Below are 26460 nucleotides of genomic sequence, written 5' to 3' on the forward strand. Positions count from 1 at the left end.
CCCAATCTTCTATAAGGGAGATCAGAGTGGTCTGTCTGCATGTAGGTAGCAGCCACTCAATGGATGTAAGTACGCATCCATTCCAAGTAGTGACAGACATATAGCTGAAAAGGCCAGCAATCACATACCATTTGGAACCCTGCTTAGCTATTTCAATTGCCCGCACAAATGATATGTCCACGGCTATAGATAGTAGATAGTAATGCTTTCGACATACGTCAAGAACCAGACCGAGGTAGTGAGTTATTGTCCAGATTGTATATCCTAGTAACAGCCTCACTTCTAGTTAAGGATGGATTAGGTTCCGCAAAAGTTAAAAGGTGGATCTGAAACAGCCAGTCTCAAGCCGAGTGCCTCCCTTTGTCGCATAAGACACCCACTTGAGAGTTCGTGCCAAATTAAGGGGCCCAAGAGTTAGAGCGCCCGCTAAGCTTATAAAACGTTGCAAAGTTGCGGCGGCCACGCTAGCAAGCTGACTGTATTTCGGACCTCCTATCAATCTGAATCTGGCATGCTGGAAATTACAAAGAAAGGGAAATTGGCTTGTCTTGGCGGATATGCATGTTTAGCATAGTTCCAGGGGAGTGGAAAGGGCCGACCTAGAATGCGGGTTTGATTCTACTGCGGCTGAGCAGCGCCACGCATATGAGAGATCACATCGAATACCCAATCGAATATTCTACAGGTGTTCCAGGACCGTTAGTGTGACCCAGACCGCGCTTGCGAAACAAACATTGCGATTCAGGCCGAGACGGTAACGTGGCTGCCACGAGAATTCGGGGAGAACAGGGTCTGTCACTGTGGCAAACAGTGACCAGTCAGATGCAGATGTATGTACCTAAACTGGCTCCTGGTTGGATCGATCGATCGAACTATATGTGATAGATTCTGACTTGACGTGATATCCACCAGGCAAGAAAAATGGGATACGAAAGATGTATCGCAAATGGACAAGGTGTCGCAAAAGCAAAGAGCAGGATAAGTCCATTTTATGGCTGCACTCGCCCCCCTAAACCCACCCACCCACCGTTTCAGATTGAATTTTGATCGCCAGGATGTTCGTCCAGAATGATAATGCACAAGTCACTGGCGAATAGCAAAGTCTGTGTATTTTCTTAGCGGATGTCATAGCCTCCGCCCATCAGCCTAAGCCCAAGTTGACTTGGCTGGTTTGCTCTCCACTCCATGTTGACCTATGGAGAATATCGTGGGTCCCGGTCTCTCTGCAATGCTCGTGATGGTGTACGACCTAGACCCAACTCAAAAAAGGCCGGTAATCTGTTCCATCCAGCTAGGCTGGAAGAGTAATAAACCAGTGTAGATCGCACGGCGTCAAAACCAGAAAGAGAATAGTTGGAAAAGAGAGAAAATCGAGAAAAGTGAAGTGTTTCTTTCATCCCCTTTCCCCATTTTCTTGCGCGTCACGCGTGATTGGCCCCAGGGTACTGCCGCTTCTGTCAGACCGCTCGCCCGCTCTCTCCCCTTTCTTTCAAACTTGAAGTCATTGAAGTCGCGAGTTCAGTATTTGCTGGCTCTTGATTCAGATTGTCTCTCTTCTACTCTGAGCCCCCCATTTCTTTGTGTGGGTGCTACCTTATCGTGTCTAGGCTGCGCTTAGGACGGCCTTAGCTCCCGGACCTCCCGTTTTCTCGATATACATATCTTGCATACATTTGCCCTTGATTTTCCTTCTGGAGAGTTCTGGAGCCAAGTGTGCCTTGCTTCTTTCGACCTGTCACTTTTTTCCGTGCATTAGCATCTGGACCTGCATCCTATTGCGACTCTGAAACACCTGAACCCCGCTCGGCGATTCTACCTTCGGAATTACCTCCTCTGATGGACATTGCGATTTGAGCTCGATATTCGCCGATTCTAACAGTTCTTCCTACTCTCCTTTCGATCCTTACGCCTCTCGACCGGAGTTTCTGGGACGAGTGTGATGTTGCAAGGAAGATAGTAGTGAACCCCCCAATACTTCACCCATACCTCATACCGACAATATGGGAAATACTCAGGGGAAACCGGTGAACTGCAATGATGCGGGTATGTCAACTCAAGTTGGATTTAGATGGAAGGATGCACTCGGGGTTGTCTTCATGACCCGCAGGTTCTGAACCGCATGCTGATCGCTCTGCCTTTTCTAGTCAACCTCAACCATTTCCGCCTCTTGCGAGTCGTCGGAAAGGGTGCATTCGGAAAAGTTCGAATTGTGGAGAGGAAGGATACTGGACTCACATTTGCCCTGAAATATATTCGCAAAGAAGAAGGTGAGTTTCGAGACTAGCATTGTCGGGGAAGCTATAGCTAACACTTGTGCCAGTGGTTCGTTCGGAAAGCGTACGGAATATCATTCGCGAACGGAGAATGCTCGAGCATTTGAACCATCCATTCCTTTGCAATTTGCGTTATAGCTTTCAGGACATGGAGTACATGTGAGTCTGTTCGCAGCGATCCCCCTTGCTTATCGCTGACCAGGTTCAAGCTATATTGTGGTCGATCTGATGAACGGCGGTGATCTACGATTTCATATCTCACGAAAATGCTTTACCGAGGACGCGGTGCGGTTCTGGATGGCGGAATTGGGTTGTGCTCTGAAGTACATCCACTCACAGGGCATCATTCACCGTGATCTAAAACCGGACAATGTGCTATTGGATTCCGAAGGACATGTTCACTTGGCTGACTTCGTAAGTGTCGTGCGCCTGGATTGTTGGTGATGAGGCTAACCATGATTTCTAGAACGTGGCATCGGACTTCCGACCGGGCAAGCCTCTTACAAGCAAGTCAGGAACATTAGCCTACTTGGCACCAGAGGTCTATGAGGGAACTGGGTACTACTTTGAGGTCGACTGGTGGTCATTAGGTGTGACTTTTTACGAGTGCATCTACAACAAGCGACCGTTTGAAGGCCGGAGCCAGGATACCCTGAGTGAAAACATCAAAAAGGCACAACCGAAATACTACGTCACCAACCCTGCAGTCTCAGTTGCCTGCTTGCGCGCGCTGGGCTCGTTGATGGAAAAAGATCGGAGTCGCCGAATCGGTGCCATTGGCTTTGAAACTTTTACCCAGCACATGTTCTTTGCCGAGATCGACTTCGAAGCCCTTGAGCGCAAACAGATCCCACCAGTGTTCCGACCATCAAGCGAGAAGACCAACTTCGACGCGACATACGATCTGGAAGAACTTCTCCTTGAAGAAGCGCCCCTCGAAGCTAGAGCGCGCAGACAAAAGCCGCGTGCGGAGCTAAGAGAGGATGCCACGGCAAAGGAAATCCGGGAGGATGAGCTCCATCGCTTGATTGAGACGATGTTCGAGCCGTTCGATTACACCTTGACCGACTACCAAGGCAATGCCGCAGATGCTATTGCCGGTGTAGTGTGAGTTTTTTCCTAAGCTATCTTTACATCCTTCGCTGACACCATTCACTAGAAACCCTGAGGACTGCCTTCCGGGCACAACAACCTCAACGACACACGCTCGTCAATTGTCCCAGCCTGATCAATCTGGTCAAATAACTTCTCCCATCCAACACGACGCCTCTAGTATCCGCGTTCCGCCCTACGAAAATATGCATTCGGTCGGCGAGGCCCTCACACCCAACGATTCCACGCCTGTTCCGCATCCACCTTCCCCTTCCACCGGCGTATCTCCCTCACCACCACCTGCCCCATCCTTCCACCGGCCTCTACCTCACGCCCCTCGCCCGCGCGGGGCTACACGTCAAATGAGCAAGAGCGGAGGCGTACAAATGGTTCTGAACGAGGCTGGTAGCTGGAGCGAACTGGCCCACAGTTCAACACTCCCCGCCGAAGGACTAGAGGGTGCTGACGACAAGGGCAAGCAAGCCAATGGAATGATGTCATTCTTCAGTCGGAAGAAGGGTCGTGACCGCAGTCCCAAGCCCACTGAGCCTGGTGTTCTGGGTAAAGAGGGAGCGAGACAGATCATCAGCTGAAAGCTTCCCCTTTGATTCTATCATCTGTAATGCGGTATTGTCATCCATGACAGCCTCATTGCACCCTTGGGCCCACAAATACCTACCCACTTGTGGTCTCTACTTGAAATGGAAATTGCCATTCAGAGACACTTGCTATGTTTAGCACCCGAAGGCCACTGGTCCTCGTCTCCTGCACTTTGGCCAGGACGCCACCACTTCGATAACTTCCCACTCTCACTTCACTGTGGAGCCCTTGAGGGGAATGCCTTTACTGACCCTGTGTCTGATTGCATCATGCACATTGACATCACGTCTCCCAGCACCGATCATTGCAGCAGATGGAGTGCTCGAGGCACCATCTCCTTTTCTTTCTATTAGATTCCCCGGGCACAGCGAGAATTCATTTCGTTTCAGATTTTTACTTTACTTCTTTCTTATCCCTCTCCGCCTACTCCCGCGCAGAGTTGTACAGATGTTCACGGCAGGCGCAAACCCAGAAACGTCGTCTTTGCTTTTATTGTTTTAGTACCACCCCTCTCTCGGTAGGCTTTGTCGATTGTGTCTTCTTTTTCTCTTCGCAACGATGTGTTTCTTGGCCCTTTTATTTTTTTCCCTCGGAGTTCGCATACCCCCACTCGTTGGACATGATGCTTGTTTATTTCTGTTTGGTTAGAAGGGTTCGGAGTTCGCATATGTGCAAAATGATCAGGTGTATTTAATGTCTCTTCGTCATCTATTACATCTAAATATACCAATATTCTTGCCAATTGCATAGTGTACTTCTTACAGTTGTGGTACATATAGTCTACCTGGCCCGTAAAGGTCGCTCCACCAGTTCCTCAACTGCTCCATTACCCCCAGGAGAAGATAGAAGACCCAGGCTCCAATTGCCTTACAAATCTAAGAACAACATCAGATAGCGTAGCTCCCGCATATTGTGGCTTTTAGTGCGTGGCGTATCGCCGTGTGGGGAAAAACCAAAACAAAGCAGCCTAACCAAGATCCCGCAAGAAGATCGGCGAAAACAATGCCTGCAATCCCAAGCTGAACACAACTCCTCACTCCGACACTTCCCACACACACGCCGAATCCTACGTGTATCCCCAAAGACCCCCAAGCCAACCCCCAGCATTGCAATTCAATCCAATCTAACTCCGCCCCCCTGATACCCCAATCCCCCAAACAAGAAACCGATCGCCCATCTCCACGTGCTACCAACATACCAAACCCAAAGATCGACCACCACGCAAACCTAAACGAGCGTGCACCTGTGGGATGCCGAGCCAATCCCGCAGCCGGGACCGTCCTGAGCGACGAGACCGGGAGAGGGATCGCACACGCGACAAGGAGCGCTCACGCCGTCGAGACCGCGATATCGAGCGCGAGCGCGAATACATCCGCGGCCGCTACGAGGAGGCCGATGAAGGCGCTACTACGTCTAGTCCTAGCAATGCGCGCAGTGCGAAGTATCGTTTCCGTGCGGAATCGGGGAATGAGTCTGACTCGCGTGACGTTGATGATGATGCGGCGTATGAAGAGGAGCAGGCTAGGCGGCGGGAACGGAGGGAGAGGAGGAGACAGCGGGAGGAAGAGGAGTTTGCTGATGGGAGGAGGAGGAGAGATGGGAATAGGGAGAGGGAAAGGGATAGATCTAAGGCCAAGGAATCGCCTGCTACGTCGCCTGTTAAACGGCGTGATCGAGAGAGGGATCGCGATGGGCATCGTCGACATCGGAGGGATGAGAGTGGGAGCCCTACGAAGGATGTGAGGGAGAGGAGGAACCGCGATGTTGATGTTGATGTTGAGGCTGAGGCTAGGCGACGAAGGAGGAGGGAGAGGGAGAGAGAGCGTGAACGCGAGAGGGAGAGGGAACTGGATCGTGAGATGGAGATTGAGGCTGCTGCTGTGCATGCGCGCAAGCATCGCAGTACCGAGTCTACTAGCAGTGCCTCACATCTACTGAGTGTGGATGCTATGGCGCGGCTGGCTGCTGAGCATGATGACGAGGATCGACGACAGCAGTCTCACCGTCGAGACGATCCACGTGATGAGCGACGACGACAGCGGAAACGCGCTGCTCTTGCTGACGGGGCGGGTGCGGCGCTTGGTGCTGAAGTTGCAGAGGGCCGGTCTCGTCATAGATCTGGTGCTCGCATTGTTTCTGGTGCTTACTTGGAGGAAGGGCGCAGTCCTGATATGAGGGTCCGTCATCGCGGCGGTGGACCTCCCCCGGACGACCATTGGAAGGAAGAGGAGAGCTGGGAGGGCAGCCTTTCTGGTGGTGGAGGCCCGCCGGCTTGGAAGTTCTGGTCGAATTGGTCTAAGAAGAAGCGCATTGTGATCGGATGTGTGGTGGCTTTCGTCGTGCTGCTTGCTATCATCATTCCCGTTGCTCTTGTTGTTTCGAAGAAGAACAACTCGGGCTCCGACTCGGGTTCTAGCTCTAGTTCTTCTGGTTCTGGCGGTCCCTCCAATTCCAATTTGGATAGTATCAGCCGTGACAGCATCCCGGTAAGTTTCTATGGGATTCTTTTTGCGATAGTTGCTAATGCTACTTCAGAGCTATGCAAAAGGTACTGTCCTAGATCCGTTTACCTGGTACGACACAAACGGCTTCAATGTCACCTTCACAAACGCCACAGTGGGCGATCTTTCTCTCATGGGCATCAACTCAACATGGGATGACTCTGCCCGAGCAAATGACAATGTACCTCCTCTCAATGAACCATTCCCTTATGGTTCCCAGCCTATTCGTGGAGTCAATCTCGGTGGATGGCTTTCAATTGAACCCTTCATTGTACCATCTTTGTTCAAAAAGTGGTCGTCTAGCGATGGGATCATTGATGAATACACATTGAGCAAGAAGTTGGGCAGCTCCGCGGCAAGCACGATTGAAAAACACTACGCCGAATTCCTATCTGAGTCTGACTTTCAAGAGATCCAGGAGGCCGGACTGGACCATGTTCGTATTCAGTACTCCTACTGGGCCGTCAAGACCTACGCCGACGATCCATATGTTGCCAAAATTTCCTGGCGCTACCTTCTGCGTGCTATCGAATATTGCCGCAAATATGGACTTCGTGTGAAGCTCGATATTCATGGTCTTCCTGGTAGCCAGAACGGTTGGAACCATAGTGGTCGCCAGGGCAACATTGACTGGATTGATGGCACAAACGGCGACTTGAACCGCAAGCGATCTCTCGAAATCCATGACCAGGTGTCCAAATTCTTCGCCCAGGATCGGTACAAGAATGTGGTCACTATATACGGTCTCGTGAACGAGCCTTTGATGCTGACCTTGCCCGTTGAAAAGGTCCTCAACTGGTCTGAGGAGGCTGCAACACTTATCCGCAACAATGGTATTAATGCCTCTATTGTTCTGCATGATGGCTTCCTCAACCTTGACAAGTGGGACAACATGTTCAAGAACCGTCCCGATAATATGTACCTCGATACTCACCAGTATACTACCTTCAACACAGGCGAGATTGTGTTGAACCATACCGCCAAAGTGGAAATCATCTGCAACAATTGGTCCCCCATGCTCAAGAAGATCAACACGACAAGTTCTGGGTAAGCTGAACCCTCTCCCCTTCTTTACAAAGCTAATACACAAACAGATGGGGTCCTACCATATGTGGCGAATGGTCTCAAGCCGACACAGACTGTGGCCAATACGTTAACAATGTCGGCCGTGGCACTCGCTGGGAAGGGACATACGACACCGGTGACTCAACAGCGTATTGCCCAACCGCCGACGAAGGAACCTGCAGCTGCGCCAATGCAAACCAGGACCCGTCCGGATACTCAGACTCGTACAAAAAGTTCTTATTGACGTATGCAGAGGCACAGATGTCTGCCTTTGAAACAGCCATGGGTTGGTTCTACTGGACATGGCGCACCGAGTCCGCAGCACAGTGGAGTTACCGCACGGCATGGAAAAATGGCTTTATGCCCAGCAAGGCATACTCGCCATCCTTCAAGTGCGGTGATACAGTACCTGACTTCTCCGACCTGCCAGAGTATTACTGATGTGATGATAATGTTTCTGTTTATTTTGCGTTTGCTTGCATTTTCTTGATACCATGGACTTGAATTAGAATTCTCGGATATTATGCATTTTGATGGCATTCATCGTGAGTTTGTAGTTTCATCTGTATCCACTGAACGAAGCAGGGAAATACTCGCTGAGCTCTATTGAAACCACGTTGATCTCTCGCTCAAACTAAATTTCTTTGAACCAACCTCCTTGCTCCCAAATCCCAGGCTGGTAAACACACCTATTCCGCATCCACTTAATCCTCACACCCCCAAGCAAAAGATTCACGCGGTGGAAATCAATCGGCTTCATAACCCACCCATCGAACCCAGACTGAACATACATTTCACGGTCTTTCTCCAGAAGAGAAGCCGAGACTGCAAAGATAGGAACACGAGTCTCAGGCAAGCCAGAAGAAGCCATCGCCTGTTCATGTTCACGGATCATCTTCGTGGCGCTCAGGCCGTCCACAATGGGCATCTAATAAGGCGGGGTTAGTTATGAATTCAAAATGGAGCGGACGAAAAGCTTACCTGCAGATCCATCAGGATGGCACTGTAAAGTTTAGGGTTGCTCTTGTAGACAGAAGCGCATTCCTTGCCGTTAGCTGTCATATCGATCGTATGGCCGAACTTCTCCAGACGCTTTCGCAGGATTGTACTATTGATCGGGTCGTCTTCAGCGACCAGAACGTGGAGCGTGGCATCCATGGCGGAGTTGTTCTGGTCGAAGCTTTGGGTTTTGTTGCGTGGTGACGCGGTGGCTGGTGGCTTCGATACCTCCGGGGAATGTGGTGGCGTTGAGAGAGGGGAGGAGGTCTTGCGATGCCATTCCTGTGGCGCTTTGCTTGTTTCCAACTCTGGGCGTGAAAGTGAGAATTTTTTTGATTCTCCTGTTTTTAGGCAGACGTCGACATCTAGGACAGATCCTCCTGTGAATTCAGGTGTGGTGCCACATTCACACGGGATTCCATCTTTCTGGTTGATTGTGCATGACTTCGATGTTTCTTCTTCTTTTTCTTCTTTCTGTCTTGGCTGAGAATTAGCTGAAGTAAAAGAGGTAGCTTGATCGTCCGATTTGTCCGCTGGAAGTGGGAACTTGAGTCTGATCTTGAAACAACTCCCTTTGCCTTCTTCAGATCTTAGGCTTAGCTGCCCGTTCATGTTGCGCACAATCCGAGCAACCAGTGCGAGACCGAGTCCAAGTACGCTTTCTATTTCCACTGGTGTGTCACTGGGTGTGCATCCATACGACTTTGGTGTCTTCATATATCCCTTATTGGAGACTTGTTCCAGCTCACAGAACAATGTTTCAACGATCTCTTGGGACATACCAGACCCAGTATCATGGATCGCAACCTCGACTGATATATGATCGGGATCCACGTCCTCAGGAACAACACAGGACTCGATGGTGAGTGCGCCTGATGCAGTATGCTGGATAGCATTGCTGATCAAGTTGGTGATGACCTGACGGACTCGTCGCTGGTCTCCGAGGACAGGTGGCAGTGCTGCGTGTTGTACAACCTGCAGGTCGACGTGCTTTTGTCTTGCCTCTTCCCAGAAGATGTCCGTTGCCTCCGTGAGAGTCTCGGGTAGATTGAATATCTCGTCTTTTATCAACCGCTGTCCATTTTCGGCGTTCGTCAGGTCTAACAGATCATTGATGATATAGACCAATGACTTGGAAGCTGAATGAGATCTGGAAATGTGGTCTCGTGTTTCTTGGTCCAGGGTTCCATCAAGGACAATCTCCAAGTAGTTTATTATAGCGTTGAGAGGTGTCCTGAACTCGTGTGCTGAGTTGGCAAGCAGTAGCCTCATCAGCTGGTTGTTCTGCATTGCCGCCTCCTTTTCTTGCCAGATCTCACTGAAACTTCGGTATAGCAACGACAGCGAAGAAGCCTTTTCGAACTCTGCTGCAGACCATATTGATTCATTCTCATGGTTACGGGGCGTGTTACATCCCAAATCAGCCCGAAAGAACATGATGAAATCATGCCCATCCACTGAAAGTGGAACATACAACAGACCAGATATACAATGAAAGCCACGGTAGTAATTTAGGTCCTGGAAGTCGGATGCGATATTTGTCGATGAGAGTACCGTATCAATCTCTTTGGCTTTCATGTATTCCAGTACTGCTAACACTTCTTGAGAATCGACCGGTCTGCCTAATATCTTGCTCTCTCCCATGATAGATGCCGCAGCGTAGTCCGCCCTAAATAGACTGAGCAGATCACCTGACGGGGTACTGGCAGCTTGGGGTCTGTTTTTATTAGTTGAAGATATGTGTGGTTCTTTCAATGCAATGGGAAGAGTAGAAGATAGACGCTGAATGTTGTTTGAAGCCGCTTCTGCCACGAACCAGCATACTTTCTGAACGATTGGGTGCAGTGTTTTGTCTGTCTCGTATGACTGACATGATATCAATCCCCAAAGCTTTCCGGAAACATTGATTCCAATCGACAGACAAGCTTTGACAGGAGGACCGGAACTCGGCTTCAGGGATGTTGGTGCCGCAGAGAGATAGGTATGCGACATATCAAGTGCATGCTTATTTGTGGAGGCGCGGTAGACAAGCTCTGCAGATTTGTTGGTTCTGGCGTAAGAGAGGCAAACAGTATTCCGCATATATCGTTTCCTCAATGGCTCAGGGAACGTTGACTCGGGGAATGAGGTGCCCGTAAATGAAGTCAAACCCAGTGAGGAGTCAAAAGCATCGGCAACGACTGTTCCATTGCAATCGTCTTCGAAATGAAATATGGTAGTTCGTGAAAATTGTGTAAGCTTTTGCAAGGTGGCGACGGTATTCTGAACAAGTGTTTCTACCGTCTGAGACTTGGCCAGATGCTGCAGAATGCGAGGAATGGCATTGAGAGCCTCCGAGGGGTCTGTGACGTTGATTTCGGTTGAGCGACCATCCTCCTTTGGGATAGCAAGGTTCCTCGGATCCCCATGAGGGGCGAGATCTGTACAGCTTGCTTCCGATGTTTGTGCATGTCTCTCGAGCTTTTGGACTCTTTGGGTTGCTTTTGTAATGGAGCCGGAAGCCATGGTGGGTTGAATCTCGCAGATGACATAGGATTTATATGCTTTGCTGGTATGCATAGTACACCACACACTTTGGCTGAGCCTTTCACGAAGAAAAAAGGTCATCAAGAAAACCTCTGGCCCATGTTCCACAATTTCATACTGGTCATCCAAAACGAAGTTGACATGATCGAGGAAAGTATCAATGTGCGAAGTAGACAAGATATCGCAAAATGAATCGAGTTCAAAAAGCTCGTCTGGCGAATATCCAATGATTTTGGAGGAGTTGTTGCTGGCTATTTGCACCTCGAACTTTCCATTCAACTCTGCCAGCACGATGAGTGCGCCAAATGACTGGATGGCAATGGCTTCTTCATCTTGCTTTGAATATTGTAGCCCATTTGTCGGTCTGTAAGCACCAAGTACATCGCCACCGCTTTCCACGGTGTTTTGTATTTGTCTCAGGATATTGGCGCTCGGTATGTTATCTTTGGAGGTATGAGGTATAGTCGGATCATCTAGTGAATGCTCGTCTTCTTGATCTTGTTTCTTGGATGCTGATGAATAACCAGTCTCACAATTGCTGCTTTTATGCAGCTTGGCAAGAGAATCCGGTCGCTTAAGGGCTTCCTGGCCAATGCTTTCCTTTACTGCAGCAATTGTCGGCTGGAAATTAGCATTTTCGTTGCCGAAGTTGCCGGTCCATGTATCCGAGAAGGGTGATATTGGTGTTTCGTGCTTCTCAATAGAAGGGGTCGGCAGTGCGGACGAAGGGGTCGAATCAAAGGAAAGGGCTGAGCGAACTGGAAAGATTCTTTCGGCTGAATCATGGCCCAGTTGGGGTAGCTTCAGCTTTGGTGAGGGCAGCTCGGCTACCGTTGATATCTCAGTTTTGGTGTCGGACAGAATGCACATAGTTTTGGGGATTGACAATGTTCTTGCGAGGGTTTTTCTGTTGTGAGACAATTGGTCTTGTTTCTTGCCATTGTCATCATTGTAAATGACTGTCCAGTCGCTGTGGTCGTTGACATCGGGTGGTAAGGACATATCCCAGTCTTGAAACCTCACTAGGCCGAGGAATAACTAAGAGAGTAACCTCAGCAGACAATGGGTGTTAGCTATAACTAGAAAATATCCATTCAAAAGAAGCTCACTCACTTGTGTCGATATTGACTCCGTTCAAACAAAAAGACACAAGTCGACAACACAGATGTTTTTAACGCTAAAGTTATGGATATCGAGAATCGTATAGACGAGTGAAGAGTAGATGGAATTATTGGATAGAGAACAATGCTCTGGCCGGGGTACCCACAGAACCTATCCCGAGCTCAAGCTTTCTCCTGCAAGTTCAACCTATCAGCACATGAACCAGCAGAGACAAGCTTTGGTGTTGTGTGCATGTCCTCGGTTCCTTCGTCCGGTTCGCCGGAAACTACCATCATAAATTGACTCGCAATCCTAGATCCAGAGTATCAGAGCCGTGGTAGCGAATTCGGCAGATGGTCTGTGAAGGTTTATATACCATCGATTCAGGATCTAGAGGACCGATTTAAGCAGGGGAAGTTTGCGAAACACGGAAAACCTATATCGCAGCGGTCAACTCCAATTCCTCTACCAAAAGGCGGACTTTTCAGGTTAATGAGATGAATAACCTCGTCGGTGTTTCCGAATATCAAGCCAGGGCACACGAAGGCGACATTCGGTGACCTCGGACTATAACCGCAGAGCATACATTTCTAGACCGGTCGAGAATCACTCCACTTGACCTTCGACCTCAGCTACAGTATAGTGGAAGATACCCCACAAAATCTAGGACATGTACGTTGTTGATGTAGATAATATGATATCCATGTTCTAGGACATTGTGATGAGATGGTCTCAGCATCAACAGTCCTTCCAATGAAGATGGACAGCTTCATAACCCATATCATGGGCCATGAGAAACCGGCCTGTATGTTCAACAGATAGTATACCGTCTACTTCGGAGCTCTCTAATTCCACACACCGCCATTATCAAAATTGAGGTAGGCATCAGTGCTGTAAGCTTCCAATCGGACGACAATCCCGAGTCCCACGCAGAGCTTGCCATAACTAAAACCGGGGTGAGCTTTTGACTCGTGGGCATGCTTTCCGGATTTATGGCAATGGTTTGCTCCCACCCTTGGTTCTGATCTACACCAGCCTAGAACAATCTCAGCTCCGGTTATCGAGACTACCAGTTGCTGCTATATAGATCATCAACTAAATATAGGGTTCAAGAGGAAGCGTTTTCTCATTAGTGAATTGAATGTATGAGTTGTGCCAACAATCAAATGAATATCAAACAAGAAAGAGGTAAATCTAATGACAAAATACACCGAACATTGATGCAGTCTACCACATCCTCAGCTGCAAACCGTAACTCCCTAAAATCTCGCCCCTAAACGTCATTTCATAATTTCATTTCATGCCGCTCACCAGCGACGACCATAAACCGAGTCCTCATTTCGTGGACGGTTGGGCTGGAATTCCCGGCCGCGGCTGCGAGGATCAGAATATGACCCCTGCGACGATGTAGGGGCCGGTGTAGCCTCTTCTGCGGAGCTCAACAAGCCTACTCGGCTGTTGAAGTCCAAAGTGCTCTGGTTATCGGTGAATTTTGATTCGGCGTCGCGACCAAAGAGCGCCATCATATCACGCATGGTCAACTTGCCAGCGCCAGCCTTGCCTTCGATGGTGGCGTTGGCTAGCTCGCGCTTGCGGTCTTGCAGCTCGACAATACGCTCTTCGACGGTGCCCTTGATGACCATTTTGTAGATTTTGACATCGATTGTTTGGTTCAGGCGATGGACACGGTCGATGGCCTGCTCCTCCACGAACTAGATTGAGAGTTAGCATTGCATGTTATTCTCTAGGAGTTGGAGATCATGACTTACGGGATTCCAGAAAGGCTCCAGAATAACGACACGACTGGCTGCAGTGAGGTTAAGACCCAATGCACCGGCACGCAGACTGCAGAGTAGCACACGGGTTCCATTGTGGTTTCGGAGTTTCTCAAGACTAGCCTCACGGTGGTTGTTTGCCATTCCACCATCGTAGCGTGCAAAGCCAATGTTGGCTGAGTTCAGAAAAGGCTCGATCTTGTCGAGCATAGAGGTGAAGACGGAGAAGACAATGAATTTGAAGTCGGGTGCCTCACGATTGAGAATCTTCATCAAGTGACGAATCTTGGTGGATGGCAACTCGCCGTTTTCACCTTCCTCGTTGTATTCCCCATCTGAGTCAGACTCCTCATCCTCGGAGTCGCTCAGAACGATGGGCTTGCTCTTCCTTCTAGATGGAGATTCGATCTCATCATCTGTCTCATCTTCAGAGTTGAGCCATTCACCGCCACCTTCGGCATTCTCGTCATCTGAACCACCTGCCTTTCCGAGGCTTGGCAGTTTGCGTTGATCCTCCGGAACGACCCATTCACCCTCTTCCTCTTCATCATCACTGTCAAGGATGACTCGTCGGTTCTTCCGGGAACGGGCAAGTTGGGCCTCAGATCTGCGAAGGGAAGGAGATTCTGGAACATCCTTCTCCTTGTGACTCTTCTTCGACTTCTTCTTTTTCTTGTCCGTGCCGATGATGTCGGTGTTGAGATCAGCTTCGCATTCGCCACAGCGACTGCTACCAGCCTTGGCCTCATCTTGGCTAAGTTCCGTTTGACAAACGTCACATTTCTTGGTGACAACACTCATTGCGCCGAAGAGTTCCGCCATGCTGTCGAGATCATCGGATTTCGCCTGAGTAGATTGGCTACCGGTAGGATTGGTTTGCAAAAAGACATCTTTGTCCTTGGCCAAATCACCTTTGACAAGGTCGGGGTGATTACAGCATTGACGAAGACGCAAGAGCAGGACCAAAGCGCCGGCGTAGTCAACCTTAGCTCCACCCATCATCTGCTCAAGGCTGTTTTCCGTCCGTTGTTCCAGGCGTTTGTAGAAGTTCAACTCTCCAGGCATGAATTCGGGAGCCACCTTGATGACCTCACGCTTGGTGATGTGGAAGCCGTTAGATTTCTTAGGTTTCCCATCTTCACCTTCTTCGCCGTCCTTCACATCGTTGTTGAGTTTGAGGACATCCTTGGTACGCCGTTTCATGAAAGCCTTCAAGTAGACTTGCAGCCGCTGGATAGCAAGACCTCCGCGGCCATTGGCTAGTGGCCGGCTGATTTGGTCTCTCCAAGCAGCCAAGTCATCGTAAGGCTTCACTCGAAGGAATTTGATCAAACTTTGCAGCTCATCCAAGTTGTTCTGCAAGGGTGTTCCTGACAGGCACCACCGGTACTGAGCATCCAACGCATACGCTGACTGTGTAGCTTTGGCGTTGCGGTTCTTGATGGTGTGTGCTTCATCGAGAATAATACGATACCAGTGGATCGAAAACAGACCGGCCTTTTTGGCCTTGTCTGAGGCGGATGAATTGAAGTCCGAGGTGAGTGTACCATATGTTGTGATAACAATATCATAATCGTCCAAGGTTTTTGAGGTCTTCGCCCGTGTCGCACCATGATAGACGCATACAGAGAGCTTATGAGTTTTTTCGACTTTGTCTCTAATTTCGGATTCCCACTGTTTGATCAGTGCAAGGGGCGCAATGACCAAAGTAGAACTGCTGCAGTTGGGAGGCAATTTGGTAGTTTTGCCCTCCTTTTCGTCGCTGTCTTCGCTGTGTTCGTGGTCGGATTTACGGTTCTTGAGCACCAGAGCAATTGCCTGCACTGTTTTCCCCAAGCCCATATCGTCTGCAAGGATTCCACCCTTGGGAAAGATTCCCTTAGTCGTCTTTCGGCCGGTCTCTTTGTCGCACATCCATCGCACACCGTCAATTTGGTGTGGCAAAAGGGTGACTTTCAGGCCCTCAACCACCCCATCCTCTTCATCATCATCATCTTCTTCTTCCTCCTCCTCCTCCTCCTCCTCCTCCTCTTCTTCTTCATCCTCATCTGCTTCGACGTTGTCCTTTCCTTCTTTAGCGACTTGGTCGTCCTCAATGGATGGACTCTCTGAGGGGCTTCTTTCTTTAGGCACATAATCGGAGTCGTCCTTGGAGCCCGTCGTGTCATTCACAGTGACGCCTTGCAGTTGATCAGCGAGATCGTCAAGGTCATCGACAGCCTGTTCTTTCTTCGTGTCCTTGATAACTGGGGTTTCCTTCTCCATTTTAGAACTCTTCTTGGACTGCTTCTTCTTTTTGCCCTTCTTCTTGGTCTTGGACTCGGATTTCTCCTCTTCGTCTTCGAATGCACCTTCCAGCAAGGCTTTGATGTTCTCGTTTGCCATAGCTGTATCCACATATCCATGCATATCCATAGCCCCAAAGTCAGGCGGCGCACGGGAATCCGACCTACCAGCAGGGCCACTATCAGGCTGGGTGAGATCTATGAAGCTTTGAAGATTCTTGGATGCATTTGACATCTTCGGCGGAAGAGGCTTGGATGTGAAGGTCGGCCGAGGAGCACGTGGAGTTGTCCAGGTGACATTCTCAGGGCGCTTGATGCTCACTGATCCGGGTGGGTTGAGTGGACGAGCATTGTTGTAGGCCGATGGCGCCACTGGCTTGAAGGGATCCCACGGCTCGCTGCGTTTCGCTGATGGGGTTGCGGCTGGGCCACCTGTAGCCGGCTGGCGGTAGGGCTGAGGCGCGGCATGCGGACCTGGATGCTGAGGCTGCGGTCGAGGGGCGGGTCTGTGATGTTCGGCTCGAGACTGGTTGGGCTTCGGGATATTGAAAAGATGGTTTGATCGGTGCTGTGGGTGGCCGATCGGCGAGGGCTTTCCGAATTCCGGTTTCTGGACATGTGCGGGGCGAGTTTGAGGATTGGGCTTGCCCGGAGTGAGAGGCTCTGTGGGAGCGTTGCTTTCCCTGGCCATTGTGTGGTGAACGAGGGACACGGGCTGAAAATGCGGCGGGGTCTTGAGTCCGAAGTCAAGTGCGTACTTCGAGTAAGGCGCAGTGGGCGGAGACTTGGCAGATAGGCGAAGCCTCGAATGATCAAATTCAACGTACCGCAGCTAGTCGCGAGAAAAAGGATCTGATCAGGGCGCTGGAATGTGAGGTCAGTATTGGTGTTCTCGAATAGTGTGGCCCGCTCGGGGATTTCTGGGAAGCAAGGGGGTCACAGTGCGTGGCTTCAAGATAGAAGCAAAGCCAGGAATAAATCGAGACCATCTCACTTACCTTTGCCGTCGATGGGTGGTGGGGTTGAAGAAACGTCGACGTTATCGATATCGATTTGTTTTGGTGTGCGGGTCTGATTCCCTAGCAACGGGTGGCCTGAGGCAGCACTGCGGGCAAACAAAGAAAATTGCATAGTCCGCGATTAATTATATCCTTTCAATCATTCTACGCGTGAAGATGTTGGAAAAGAGGAGAAAAACTAAGATGTATTCAGATCCGAAACATGACGGTATTCTGCACGCGGCAAATGCCTATATATATAATCCAACTCTTCAGCGCAGACCGCAAAACCATACGTCGTCCCCACGCGTCATCCCAATGCATCGCCGAAGCACTTAGCGCAGGCAAGATCCTCAGAATAGCGCACGAAACGAAGTCACTCCAGAACAAAGTTTTCACTCGTCCAGGATCGACAGACCCGTGGGGCCAACACAGATAACACGCCCGAAAAGAGCGTCACTAACCTCATGCAGATTCGAACAATCCTCATTCACCCAACGGTTATACTCCCGAATCGCCGAGAGTCGCAACCACGGTTTCAAGTCCAACTCCCGCTCAATTGAGTCGCACGTATCCCCATCCCTCAACGTATATGTCTTACACCCAAACGGGATACACAGTCTCTTACCCTCGGGAATAGCGAAACAGTCGATAGGCGACCAATTCACACCTCGAACAGCTGCCGAGGCAACCTTGAACTGCGCCGCGATGCCGTCGCATGTGTCCCCCGCTGAAGTGGTGTATAAAAGATGGGTCGGGCAGTACGGGCCCCACTCTACGTGTGGGTTTTCGAAGAGCGTGAGCTTCGGGATGTCTGTTAGGATGGTGAGGCCGCAGGCCCTGTTGATGTGTTCAAGGTTCGATTTGTAGTTATTGTCGTAGTGGGAGTACGGGGACGTTTGCATCATTTGGTGCCATTGCACGTTGCAGAAGGAGCAGAGTTCTTCCATCGGCATTTCACGGATGGAAGAGGTTGTGAACTCGTCGATAACATCTGCACGCATGATGTGAGTGAGTACCATGCCTATACCATTCGAGACGGGTGGAGAAAGAAGAACCCACCATCACAATATCTCCCTGTTCCCTCATCCCTAAGACAAGTCTCGTTCCACCTCGCCCACAACTGCCCACCCCGCTGGGCCGGAAAGAGGATCCTCTCCTCTAACGTCGCGCAATCGCGCTCGACGCCCTCAAACCACGCGGCGATGGACTCCCCGCAGCCGCTGTCACAGACAAGATCGCTGAGCGCGTCACTTCCCAGACCCAGACCCGGCCTCCGACGCCCAAACCGCCCCCGCAGGGATCGCGTCTTCTTGTGACAGTGAATCCTCCGTGTCATGGATGCCCTGCATGCCGGGCTGAGTTTTGAGAGCGTTTTGGCGTCTAGTTTGCCAGTTTCGCTCCATAGTTGGAAGCCGCGGAAATCGGGCGGGGAACTTATTTCATCCACGTTGGGAGTTCCCAGTGTGTTTTGGTGTTGATAGGGCCCAGCTTGTTGGGCGACTGTAGCACCGCACAGCAGGATTGAAACAGATAGAATATCAGCACCTCTCATCTTAGGGCGAAAGCTCTGAGCGAATGCAAAATTCGGTCTTCGTTATCGATTAATATGATCTCATTATCTAGAACCAGGGTGGGCGATCAAAGTCCACTTATCAGTCAATCAGGGATCGGAGGGTTTTTTATCAGCCTCAACCCGAGTTCCATTTGAACTGGAAGGGAGCGAATGGTAGCATCGCTTTCCGCGTACCGAGCCGCCAGCGAGCTTAAGCGAGATGAGAAATCGACATTTCCCTGGTCAATGCGCGATGATTCGCCTTGAAGCTCGGATGGCTCGCCGCCAAGCCAATAGCCCTCTGAATTCAAGGTTAGACTACGGTAGTCCATACCGGCACACTCCGCGAAGTATCTTTTTCCGCTACCTGGAACCCCGGAAGTGGGTGGGGGAAGCTATAGGGTTCTATGGAATTCCATGGCGGGCCGAGAAACACAGCGTGTGTCCCCACAGGGGAATCTGTTTTCGAAATCAACTGTATTCCGTCTCGAGTGTGTCTTGAGTGTATCTTGAGCGTCCCTAAGGTGATGCGCACCGTTTGGCACTGAGATTGCCTCTTCCCAAGCTACATATTTGTTGAGATGTACTATGGGGATAGTTACAAACCGCGTCTTAAACCCACTGAGGAAGCTGCGTGCAACAAACTAGAAGCTGTCGCACAAACTTGTAGCAATTTGGAGACGTCTACGCCCCTTACAAAATAAGGGAGCCTCGGACGATTCTTCAAGGCCAAAACTTTACATTAGATATCATAATTTGTTTCGCCTTCGCATTTGCATAGCTAATACATGTAGGGGAAAATCCTAACTTAATCAAAAACTCCTTTCATGTCAAAGGCCGAGCCTCGGTTCTTAGCCGTTTTCAAACCTAGATCGCTACCGAATTGAGCTATTTATAAAGATAATAGAGACATGTAGGATATACATATAGACTCTAGTGCGTATCTATTCAGTACTTCATTGAAGCTGAGTTCTAAGTCTCTTTCCAAATGGATGGAACCCTGTACAGTTATTAGCCCATGCAAATCAAGTGTCATGCTTCGCACTTACGCAACCTCAAGCACGGCACATCTTCCACCCTCGACAACACGCCTTGCCTCTTTAATAGCAGGATCGAGGTCAGCTTGAGTGGTGACTGTCTTGCCCCAAGCATTTCCAGCTGCAGTAGCAATTCCGGGATAGTCGGGCGAGGGATCAAACGAGATATTGAGATCTGCAGTAAATCAGCTACCGCGCATCAGAATATCAGCCCTCCTTAACTTACCTCGCCTGTTTGACTTAGAGGCTAAGCCGTCCTTGTGTACGAGAAGGGCAGAAACTTTTGGTGCATTCCATCCACCGTTGTTCAGCACGATCATGAGGAATGGAACGTCGTAACGTCTGGCGATCCAATACACACTCTCCATTTGGGAGAATAGATATACTCCATCACCGACACTGAAGTATTGTTAGCTTGACATCAAGAGAACTCAAGTATTTCTGGCACTCACATTCCACAAACGAACGAATTGGGCTTGGCTAGTTTGACGCCCAGTGCCGCACCGCCGCCCCATCCAAGGCCACCGGCGCCGCTGGCAACCAGGCTCCCTGGCTAGTGATCATTAGCAGATATCAATGAAATCATCGGATAATACATACCTCAGACAGATTGAGATGATGGATGAGAGTTACTGCATTGGTGACAGCCTCTAACGCATATGTAGTGTCTTGTGGAAGAGTGGCTCGCAATCTTGATGTTAGGTACGGCACAGTGATAACACCATCTTCTGATGGCGTTTCAAGATTCTGCAGGGTCTTTCTCCAGTTTTTGTAACTGTTTGATCGGTCCTCGAATGCTTGGGTGTATTGAGCTGTGTTAATATCAGCCTTAGCCAGGAAAGCATTGATTTGTTTCAGTGCGATTGCGCATCCGACTTTGAATCTGCGAGTGGCATTGATGGAAAACACTATTACTCAAAGTTAGATGGATCAGGTGATAAAGTATCCAAACACGTACGTGGCATTTGCTGTTTGAGTGGATCAACGTCAAGATGGAAGATCTTGGTGCCAGGTCGAGGCTTGCCGGCCGTCGGGATCCAAGGTACATCACAGTCCATAATGAGGATGACATCGGCTTTCAAAACCTCTGGGTGGGTGGTGACGGTACAACCTCGATATGCCTCATGAGAACTGCGCAGACACAAGTCTGAGCCGACCTCCTCGACTACAGTAATGGGCAGTGTATCACAGAGCTTCTCAAGGAGGGCGGGCGCTTCATGATTGCGACCAAGCGATGTGGTAATAACAAGCGGATGCTTTGCGTTCATTAGCTCCTTGGCGATATATTCAACCTCTGCTGAAGTCAGCCTTTTTAAGTCATAGAAGGTCCACATGTCTTACCTGCTTCCGGCAACGCACTTGGTGCAACGGAAGTAAGAGTATCTGCCTCCAAACTCTCCCTTGGCACACGCTACATAAATCGCCATCGTCAGTCATGGTTTGGGACAAGCCGGTCTTCTTGGGATACTTACTTCCTCGAGGACTTCTCTGGCAGCCATGAGATATGCTGGCCCCTTGGGGTCAGACGTTGCAAACTGCAACGCTCTCGCGACCATTTGTTTGATATTGCGTCCTGTCTTGATCTCGCCAGTGTATCTGCAGTATTGGCGAACAATGGCTGCCTGGTCAGGGACATCTTGAAGCCAATGGATAAACCTGTCGTTATGTCAGTCTGAAGCATAACTCTCATCTTGAGGGAACTGACTCTGTTCTAGAACCAAGCAGTTCGCCATTCTGAGTGAAAGGACTCAAGCCAGCGAAACAAAGGACAGGGACTCTGCCAATGGATGCGTTATGGATTGACTGTCCCAAGGCAAGAGTGCCACAATCGACATGCACAATAACGCATTGCTAGCCAGTCAAAAGTCAGTAGAGAGCGGTGTGATTGGCCTCCATATGATCATACCGGAACTCCCGTGACCTGGGCATAGCCTAAGGCTGCCGAAAGGGCAACTAGCTCAGAAGGACAAGTGATGATGTTTGGGAAGTTAGTTTTGTTCTCTGTTTCCAATCAGCCCTGATCAACGAATCCAATCTTGGCGGAAATCACCTTGCTTCGCCTTGATCATCGCTTCCAACATGGCGGGGTGGTCGCTTCCTCTGTTCATCTGTCAGGTTACAACACTGAGACAGTTATTCAAAGGACTTACAGGTTCACAAAACAGTTAGTGATACCGGCCTCAGCTGGGGAAAACGTTAGCTTCCTGCACACTGCTCGTAGGATATTTTCACATACACAGAGCCTCGAAGAAGTTCTCGGCGGCAGTTGTTAGCCGGCCATCTTTAACGATCTCATCCTGATCGACATCTTCCTTCCTTCTCTTTTGAGGGATTGTGGATCTAGTAGTCATGATGTGGAGCTGTGTTGAAGATTGATAATGTTTTCTGTACGTGCAAGGGGGAAGTCCAAGTTTAAATATGTATAACCCCGCACAGATATACCCCAACAAGAACAAATAGCTCGTAGCAAATATCAGGGGCTGGTCTAAGATTTTTACAGTGGGCCATTGCACGATCACACACTACGGGAGTTTGATCGGCAACTTGACTGTGGAGGCTCATCCTCATGGGATCTCCGCGATTGGCTGACCAGCGATTCTATGATCCACAGTTATAGATCCACGACCCAATTCACTGCGTTGATATTCTATGGTGTGCATACACATCACAAACATGCGCATTTTAGACAACGGTCTTGGCGCATCCTGAATGACCATCCATGATGGAGCTGCTTAATGGTGCAGATGAGAGACCATATATGTGCATTGTGTGATATCTAAAAGACGGACGTATTCGCATGTGATGAGGTATAAAGAGCAAAACCCAACAAAACAATCAGCACCTCACACCATCTATATTTTTACGTATTCAAATCGAGTCCAAATTCTATACAATCCAAATGTATACTCACCGTCGGAATACGGATGTGCCTTTTATGCCGTCGAGCATCGGTCCCGCGGAGATTCCGAGCCAATTAAATGCATGACGTAAGCGAATTCACCATATCGCAACTCCCGTTCCCAATCCAACTTATGCAAAGGAAACGGCCAACAGCTGACATTGGATATTGCCACTATGTCGCAAAGCACGGGATCCACCGGGCAACGCAGGAAAACAACCGAGGCTTGCAACCCATGCCGCGCGCGAAAGCTGAAGGTAAAGGAACCTCCCGAAATAGTGCATCCCATACTAACATTTCTAGTGCAACGGGATGCTCCCCTGCGAATCATGTGAAAGGAACAAGGTACAATGTTCCTATGACCCTTCGACATCTGCGAGCAGACTTGCTGGGTAACTCGCGCCAAAAGTAACACCATGCATGCGAGCGCTAACGTTCGACGCAGTGGTCTTGATATCATCAATGCGAGGGTCATGGAGCTCGAAAGAGCCGTTTTCGGTGAGAGGACATATCAGCCTAGGAGAACGGTTGAGTTGACAGGTATATATGCTTCATTTCGACTCAGACACAAACGCTTATAAAGAGCAGATGCCCCACAGATCACAAATGATACAGTGTCTGGTGTCACGTTCGTCGACGAAAAAACGGGAGTAGCAAATTATTTTGGCTCTACGTCAACGATAGATCTCCTCAAATCATTTCACGAGGCAGTTCACGAGACAGTTCAAGTGGTATTAGATCATGCTCCCTCCAGTGGAGCCGACGAACGGGCAAGCAAGCGACAGCGGCGGGAAGCAGTTGAGCACCCAATAAATTCTGATGCCTCTTGCGACTTCCGAATACAGGATATATATGCCTCCCCAACTGTCCGAAGGGCGACTAGCTGGTGGCCAAGCGGAAACCTCGTTGAGGTCCACCTAGACCACTTCTTCGGTATCGTCTATAGCACAATCCCAATCTTCGACGAAAAAGTATTTCGTGCCACCTTCAGACGCTTCGCGAACACTTCAGAATGTTCTCAAAGTCTACAATGGAAATGTCTCACATACTCTATCTTAGCTCTGGGGGCTCTATACTCACCCAACGACACCGAATGTGCAGCCAGGTATTTTGCCGAAGCACAGGGTCTTCTCGGAAGTTTGCTTGGGGTCAGCGCCTTGCGGACTGCGCAAGCAGCTTTACTGATGGTTTGTTTGCCCTTGCTCTGTCAGGTTGCTTGTATTGACAAGATAATAGGCCGTATATGCTCATTATACGGTTCAACACAACCGTATGTCCATCCTACTTGTGCTATGTTCACCTGCTAATCGTGTGATTAGTTGCATATGACTACTTAGGAATTGCTATCAGGTTTGCGTACTCGGCAGGATTGAACAGAAACTTCGACGAAGCCGGCTTTACCAACATTGTCGTACAGGAGGCCAGGCGAACGTGGTGGACCCTGTATAGCCTGGAGTCCGAGCTGTGTGTGGAATATGGCAGACCACTGTGTATTCGAGAAACGGATTCTATAGCGTCATACCCACAAGAGACTCTGGTGATTATTATAACCTCATTGATCTCGATGAGCTATCTGACGAGAATTCAGGACGAGATAGCCAATGTTAGCAGAGTATCCTTCATTATTGTCATGGCCAAGTTTTCCAGAACCGTCCGGAAGATCATTGACTTGGTAAGATAATTACATTTTCAACATTGCTGCCCAATGCTAATTCCCTTCAACAGGTTTCAAACATCGATGAAAAACGAAATGGAATAAAATCCTTCGCTGGCCGGCTCATGAATCTCCAAGCGGAACTCATGACTTGGAGAGGGGAGTTGCCGGTACATCTCGCGCCCAAAGATACCGCAACAAGTGAGGGACTGCGCGCAAGAGAAAAATTTGCGTGGGTCCGGCGGCAGTGCTGCGACATTGAACTTCGTGAGTGACTCAATATACTCAGTTCCAATCATCAAATGCTTACCTCGATGAACCATATAAGTTTCAACCATGTGATGATCGTCATGCATCGCCCATTCTTCGCTAGCATAAACCTTTCAACGCCATTCTATACCTCTAGCATGGCTCGGAATGTTTGCCTTGGAGCCGCTCAAGATACGGTATTATCATTACACAAGGCACTCGAGGAAGGGTCTCATGTTGTTGAATGGCCTTGTTACTATCACCGCGTTGTTGCTGCCACTCTTGTTATATTGACAATTGCCTGTGATAGTCCTGCAGATGAGAAGGCTGGATTACTGGAGACATGCTCAAAGAGTATGGTGCTTTTCGAAACTATGCAGTTTGGCTGCCCTGAAAAAGGTAGAGTACTGGTTCAAAACGCCTTAGCTCTTCTTTCTCCTTCGACTATAATACACCAAAAAGACGCTCGCATTTCCGTCCAATGAATGTGATATTTCATTTCAATCTATCAAACCATCAACTCAAAGTTTCTTCATTCGTAGTCGTAAAATGCTCGTAATTTCCATTCCTCATCAGTTACCAAGTCATGCAAAGCTAATATGAAACGCCCAAAATCTAAAAATGGCCACTAGCCATATCCCATATTCCAATGATCACAATTCCCAATGCTACCCCAATTCTACCCCAGAAGAGATTTAAATTTCACCAATGACACCCTTCAAGATCTCGGGGACAATGACCCCGGCATCACCCTGGAAAAACCAATCCCCAAAATGAAGCTCACCAGGAGTATCATTAGAATCCATATTACACACAGCGATTCGTGCACCCTGAGAACGAGCTTCATCAACATACCCTGCAGCCGGCCATACTCTTGCACTGGTGCCTATAACCAGGCAGAGATCAATGGGGCCGGCTGCGATCCAACGGTCGACTTCACTAAGCGTTTTCTCAGGCAGGGCTTCTCCAAACCACACAACACCCGGACGGAGCAACCCAGTCTTGCATTTAGGGCATTTAGGTAGATCATCCTCGCTTAGGTGGGGGATTGGATTGCTGGCATCGGATATGTCAACCTCTTCTCCTGTGCCCAGAGCATTGTGGATAGCTTTCGCTGCTTCTTCACCGGTCTTGTCGGTCGCGGAGGGATGAAGGCCTGATGCCATTTTTGGAATATCTAGGGCTGGAACGAGCGGGTCTGTGAAGTCATTTTCACGGGTGTAGTTGCAATAGAAGGAGGTGCATTTGACGTCAAAAAGGCTGCCGTGTAGTAGATGTAGCTGTTTAGAAGGGTGGAGTGCTCGCTGGGACAGACCTAGAAGACGGGAATATGTTATTAGCCTTTTATAAAAGGTCATGGTGAGAGATATTCATGGGAGACTATACCGTCAACGTTCTGGCTAAGTGTAATGAAGTCTTCATTTCTCCGTGACAGCTCTGCCAGCGCGTAGTGCGCTTTGTTAGGCTCGGCCTGCAGAGCCATATGTCGTCGGTAACTATAAAACTGCCAAACAAGACCTGGAGTTCTCTGAAAGGCTTCGGGGGTTGCTAAAGAGGTTGCATCGTATGAACGCCAGAGTCCGCCGGCGCCACGAAAGGTGGGTAAGCCTGATGATGCGGAGATTCCAGCTCCAAGAAGAGCAATGACTCGCTTGCAGCCGCTTAGATATTCAGTAAATGACTGAAGATCAGCGGCTGGTACGAGGCCCTTTGATGGAGCCATGAGAAGAGATGTCTTACGTTTCAAAGGTGTTGGAGATGTTGAAGGGGAAGCTTGGGTGGAGCCGCGGGGAGATATAAAGGCCAGGCGGCTAAGGCGCTAAGGCAGCAACATGGTTGGAGATCAAAGGC

At 49.5% G+C, this 26460-nt stretch overlaps 8 protein-coding genes across 8 annotated transcripts; 3 read left to right on the forward strand and 5 right to left on the reverse strand.

The window, feature by feature from the left end:
- Positions 1-2000: 2000 nt before the first annotated feature.
- On the forward strand, positions 2001-3958 carry PENARI_c013G09847 (serine/threonine-protein kinase; the record flags this gene model as incomplete). The annotated part of the gene is made up of 6 exons (XM_022633322.1): positions 2001-2043; positions 2145-2267; positions 2321-2432; positions 2483-2687; positions 2740-3380; positions 3433-3958. 6 exons carry the CDS (start codon positions 2001-2003, stop codon positions 3956-3958), a joined length of 1650 nt encoding a protein of 549 aa, XP_022486768.1.
- Positions 3959-5215: 1257 nt separating this feature from the next.
- Positions 5216-7972, forward strand: exg2 (putative exo-beta-1,3-glucanase; the record flags this gene model as incomplete). The annotated part of the gene is made up of 3 exons (XM_022633278.1): positions 5216-6451; positions 6501-7513; positions 7561-7972. 3 exons carry the CDS (start codon positions 5216-5218, stop codon positions 7970-7972), a joined length of 2661 nt encoding a protein of 886 aa, XP_022486819.1.
- Positions 7973-8235: 263 nt separating this feature from the next.
- On the reverse strand, positions 8236-12058 carry PENARI_c013G10006 (hybrid sensor histidine kinase/response regulator; the record flags this gene model as incomplete). The annotated part of the gene is made up of 3 exons (XM_022633328.1): positions 8236-8241; positions 8295-8459; positions 8513-12058. 3 exons carry the CDS (start codon positions 12056-12058, stop codon positions 8236-8238), a joined length of 3717 nt encoding a protein of 1238 aa, XP_022487045.1.
- A 1406-nt stretch (positions 12059-13464) lies between these two features.
- PENARI_c013G06101 (putative SNF2 family helicase/ATPase) lies at positions 13465-16908 on the reverse strand (the record flags this gene model as incomplete). The annotated part of the gene is made up of 2 exons (XM_022633232.1): positions 13465-13869; positions 13927-16908. The coding sequence occupies 2 exons, from the start codon at positions 16906-16908 to the stop codon at positions 13465-13467; spliced, it is 3387 nt and encodes a 1128-aa protein (XP_022486982.1).
- Positions 16909-17073: 165 nt separating this feature from the next.
- Positions 17074-18219, reverse strand: PENARI_c013G11082 (uncharacterized protein; the record flags this gene model as incomplete). The annotated part of the gene is made up of 3 exons (XM_022633355.1): positions 17074-17081; positions 17216-17296; positions 17844-18219. The coding sequence occupies 3 exons, from the start codon at positions 18217-18219 to the stop codon at positions 17074-17076; spliced, it is 465 nt and encodes a 154-aa protein (XP_022487058.1).
- Positions 18220-19742: 1523 nt separating this feature from the next.
- On the reverse strand, positions 19743-22158 carry PENARI_c013G07762 (uncharacterized protein; the record flags this gene model as incomplete). The annotated part of the gene is made up of 13 exons (XM_022633273.1): positions 19743-19770; positions 19820-19982; positions 20034-20206; positions 20260-20360; positions 20408-20715; positions 20766-21101; positions 21149-21218; positions 21280-21463; positions 21513-21658; positions 21714-21760; positions 21858-21907; positions 21958-21991; positions 22044-22158. The coding sequence occupies 13 exons, from the start codon at positions 22156-22158 to the stop codon at positions 19743-19745; spliced, it is 1755 nt and encodes a 584-aa protein (XP_022487006.1).
- Positions 22159-22882: 724 nt separating this feature from the next.
- Positions 22883-24635, forward strand: PENARI_c013G02472 (uncharacterized protein; the record flags this gene model as incomplete). The annotated part of the gene is made up of 7 exons (XM_022633147.1): positions 22883-22963; positions 23010-23098; positions 23152-23246; positions 23295-23893; positions 23943-23976; positions 24026-24378; positions 24432-24635. The coding sequence occupies 7 exons, from the start codon at positions 22883-22885 to the stop codon at positions 24633-24635; spliced, it is 1455 nt and encodes a 484-aa protein (XP_022486872.1).
- Positions 24636-25304: 669 nt separating this feature from the next.
- PENARI_c013G00967 (SIR2 family NAD-dependent protein deacylase) lies at positions 25305-26332 on the reverse strand (the record flags this gene model as incomplete). Its single annotated transcript, XM_022633105.1, has 2 exons — positions 25305-25924; positions 25996-26332. 2 exons carry the CDS (start codon positions 26330-26332, stop codon positions 25305-25307), a joined length of 957 nt encoding a protein of 318 aa, XP_022486887.1.
- Positions 26333-26460: the final 128 nt, after the last annotated feature.

This window comes from Penicillium arizonense, assembly GCF_001773325.1.
Source record: "Penicillium arizonense strain CBS 141311 chromosome Unknown PENARI_contig013, whole genome shotgun sequence".
In the NCBI taxonomy this organism is placed as follows: Eukaryota; Fungi; Ascomycota; class Eurotiomycetes; order Eurotiales; family Aspergillaceae; genus Penicillium; species Penicillium arizonense.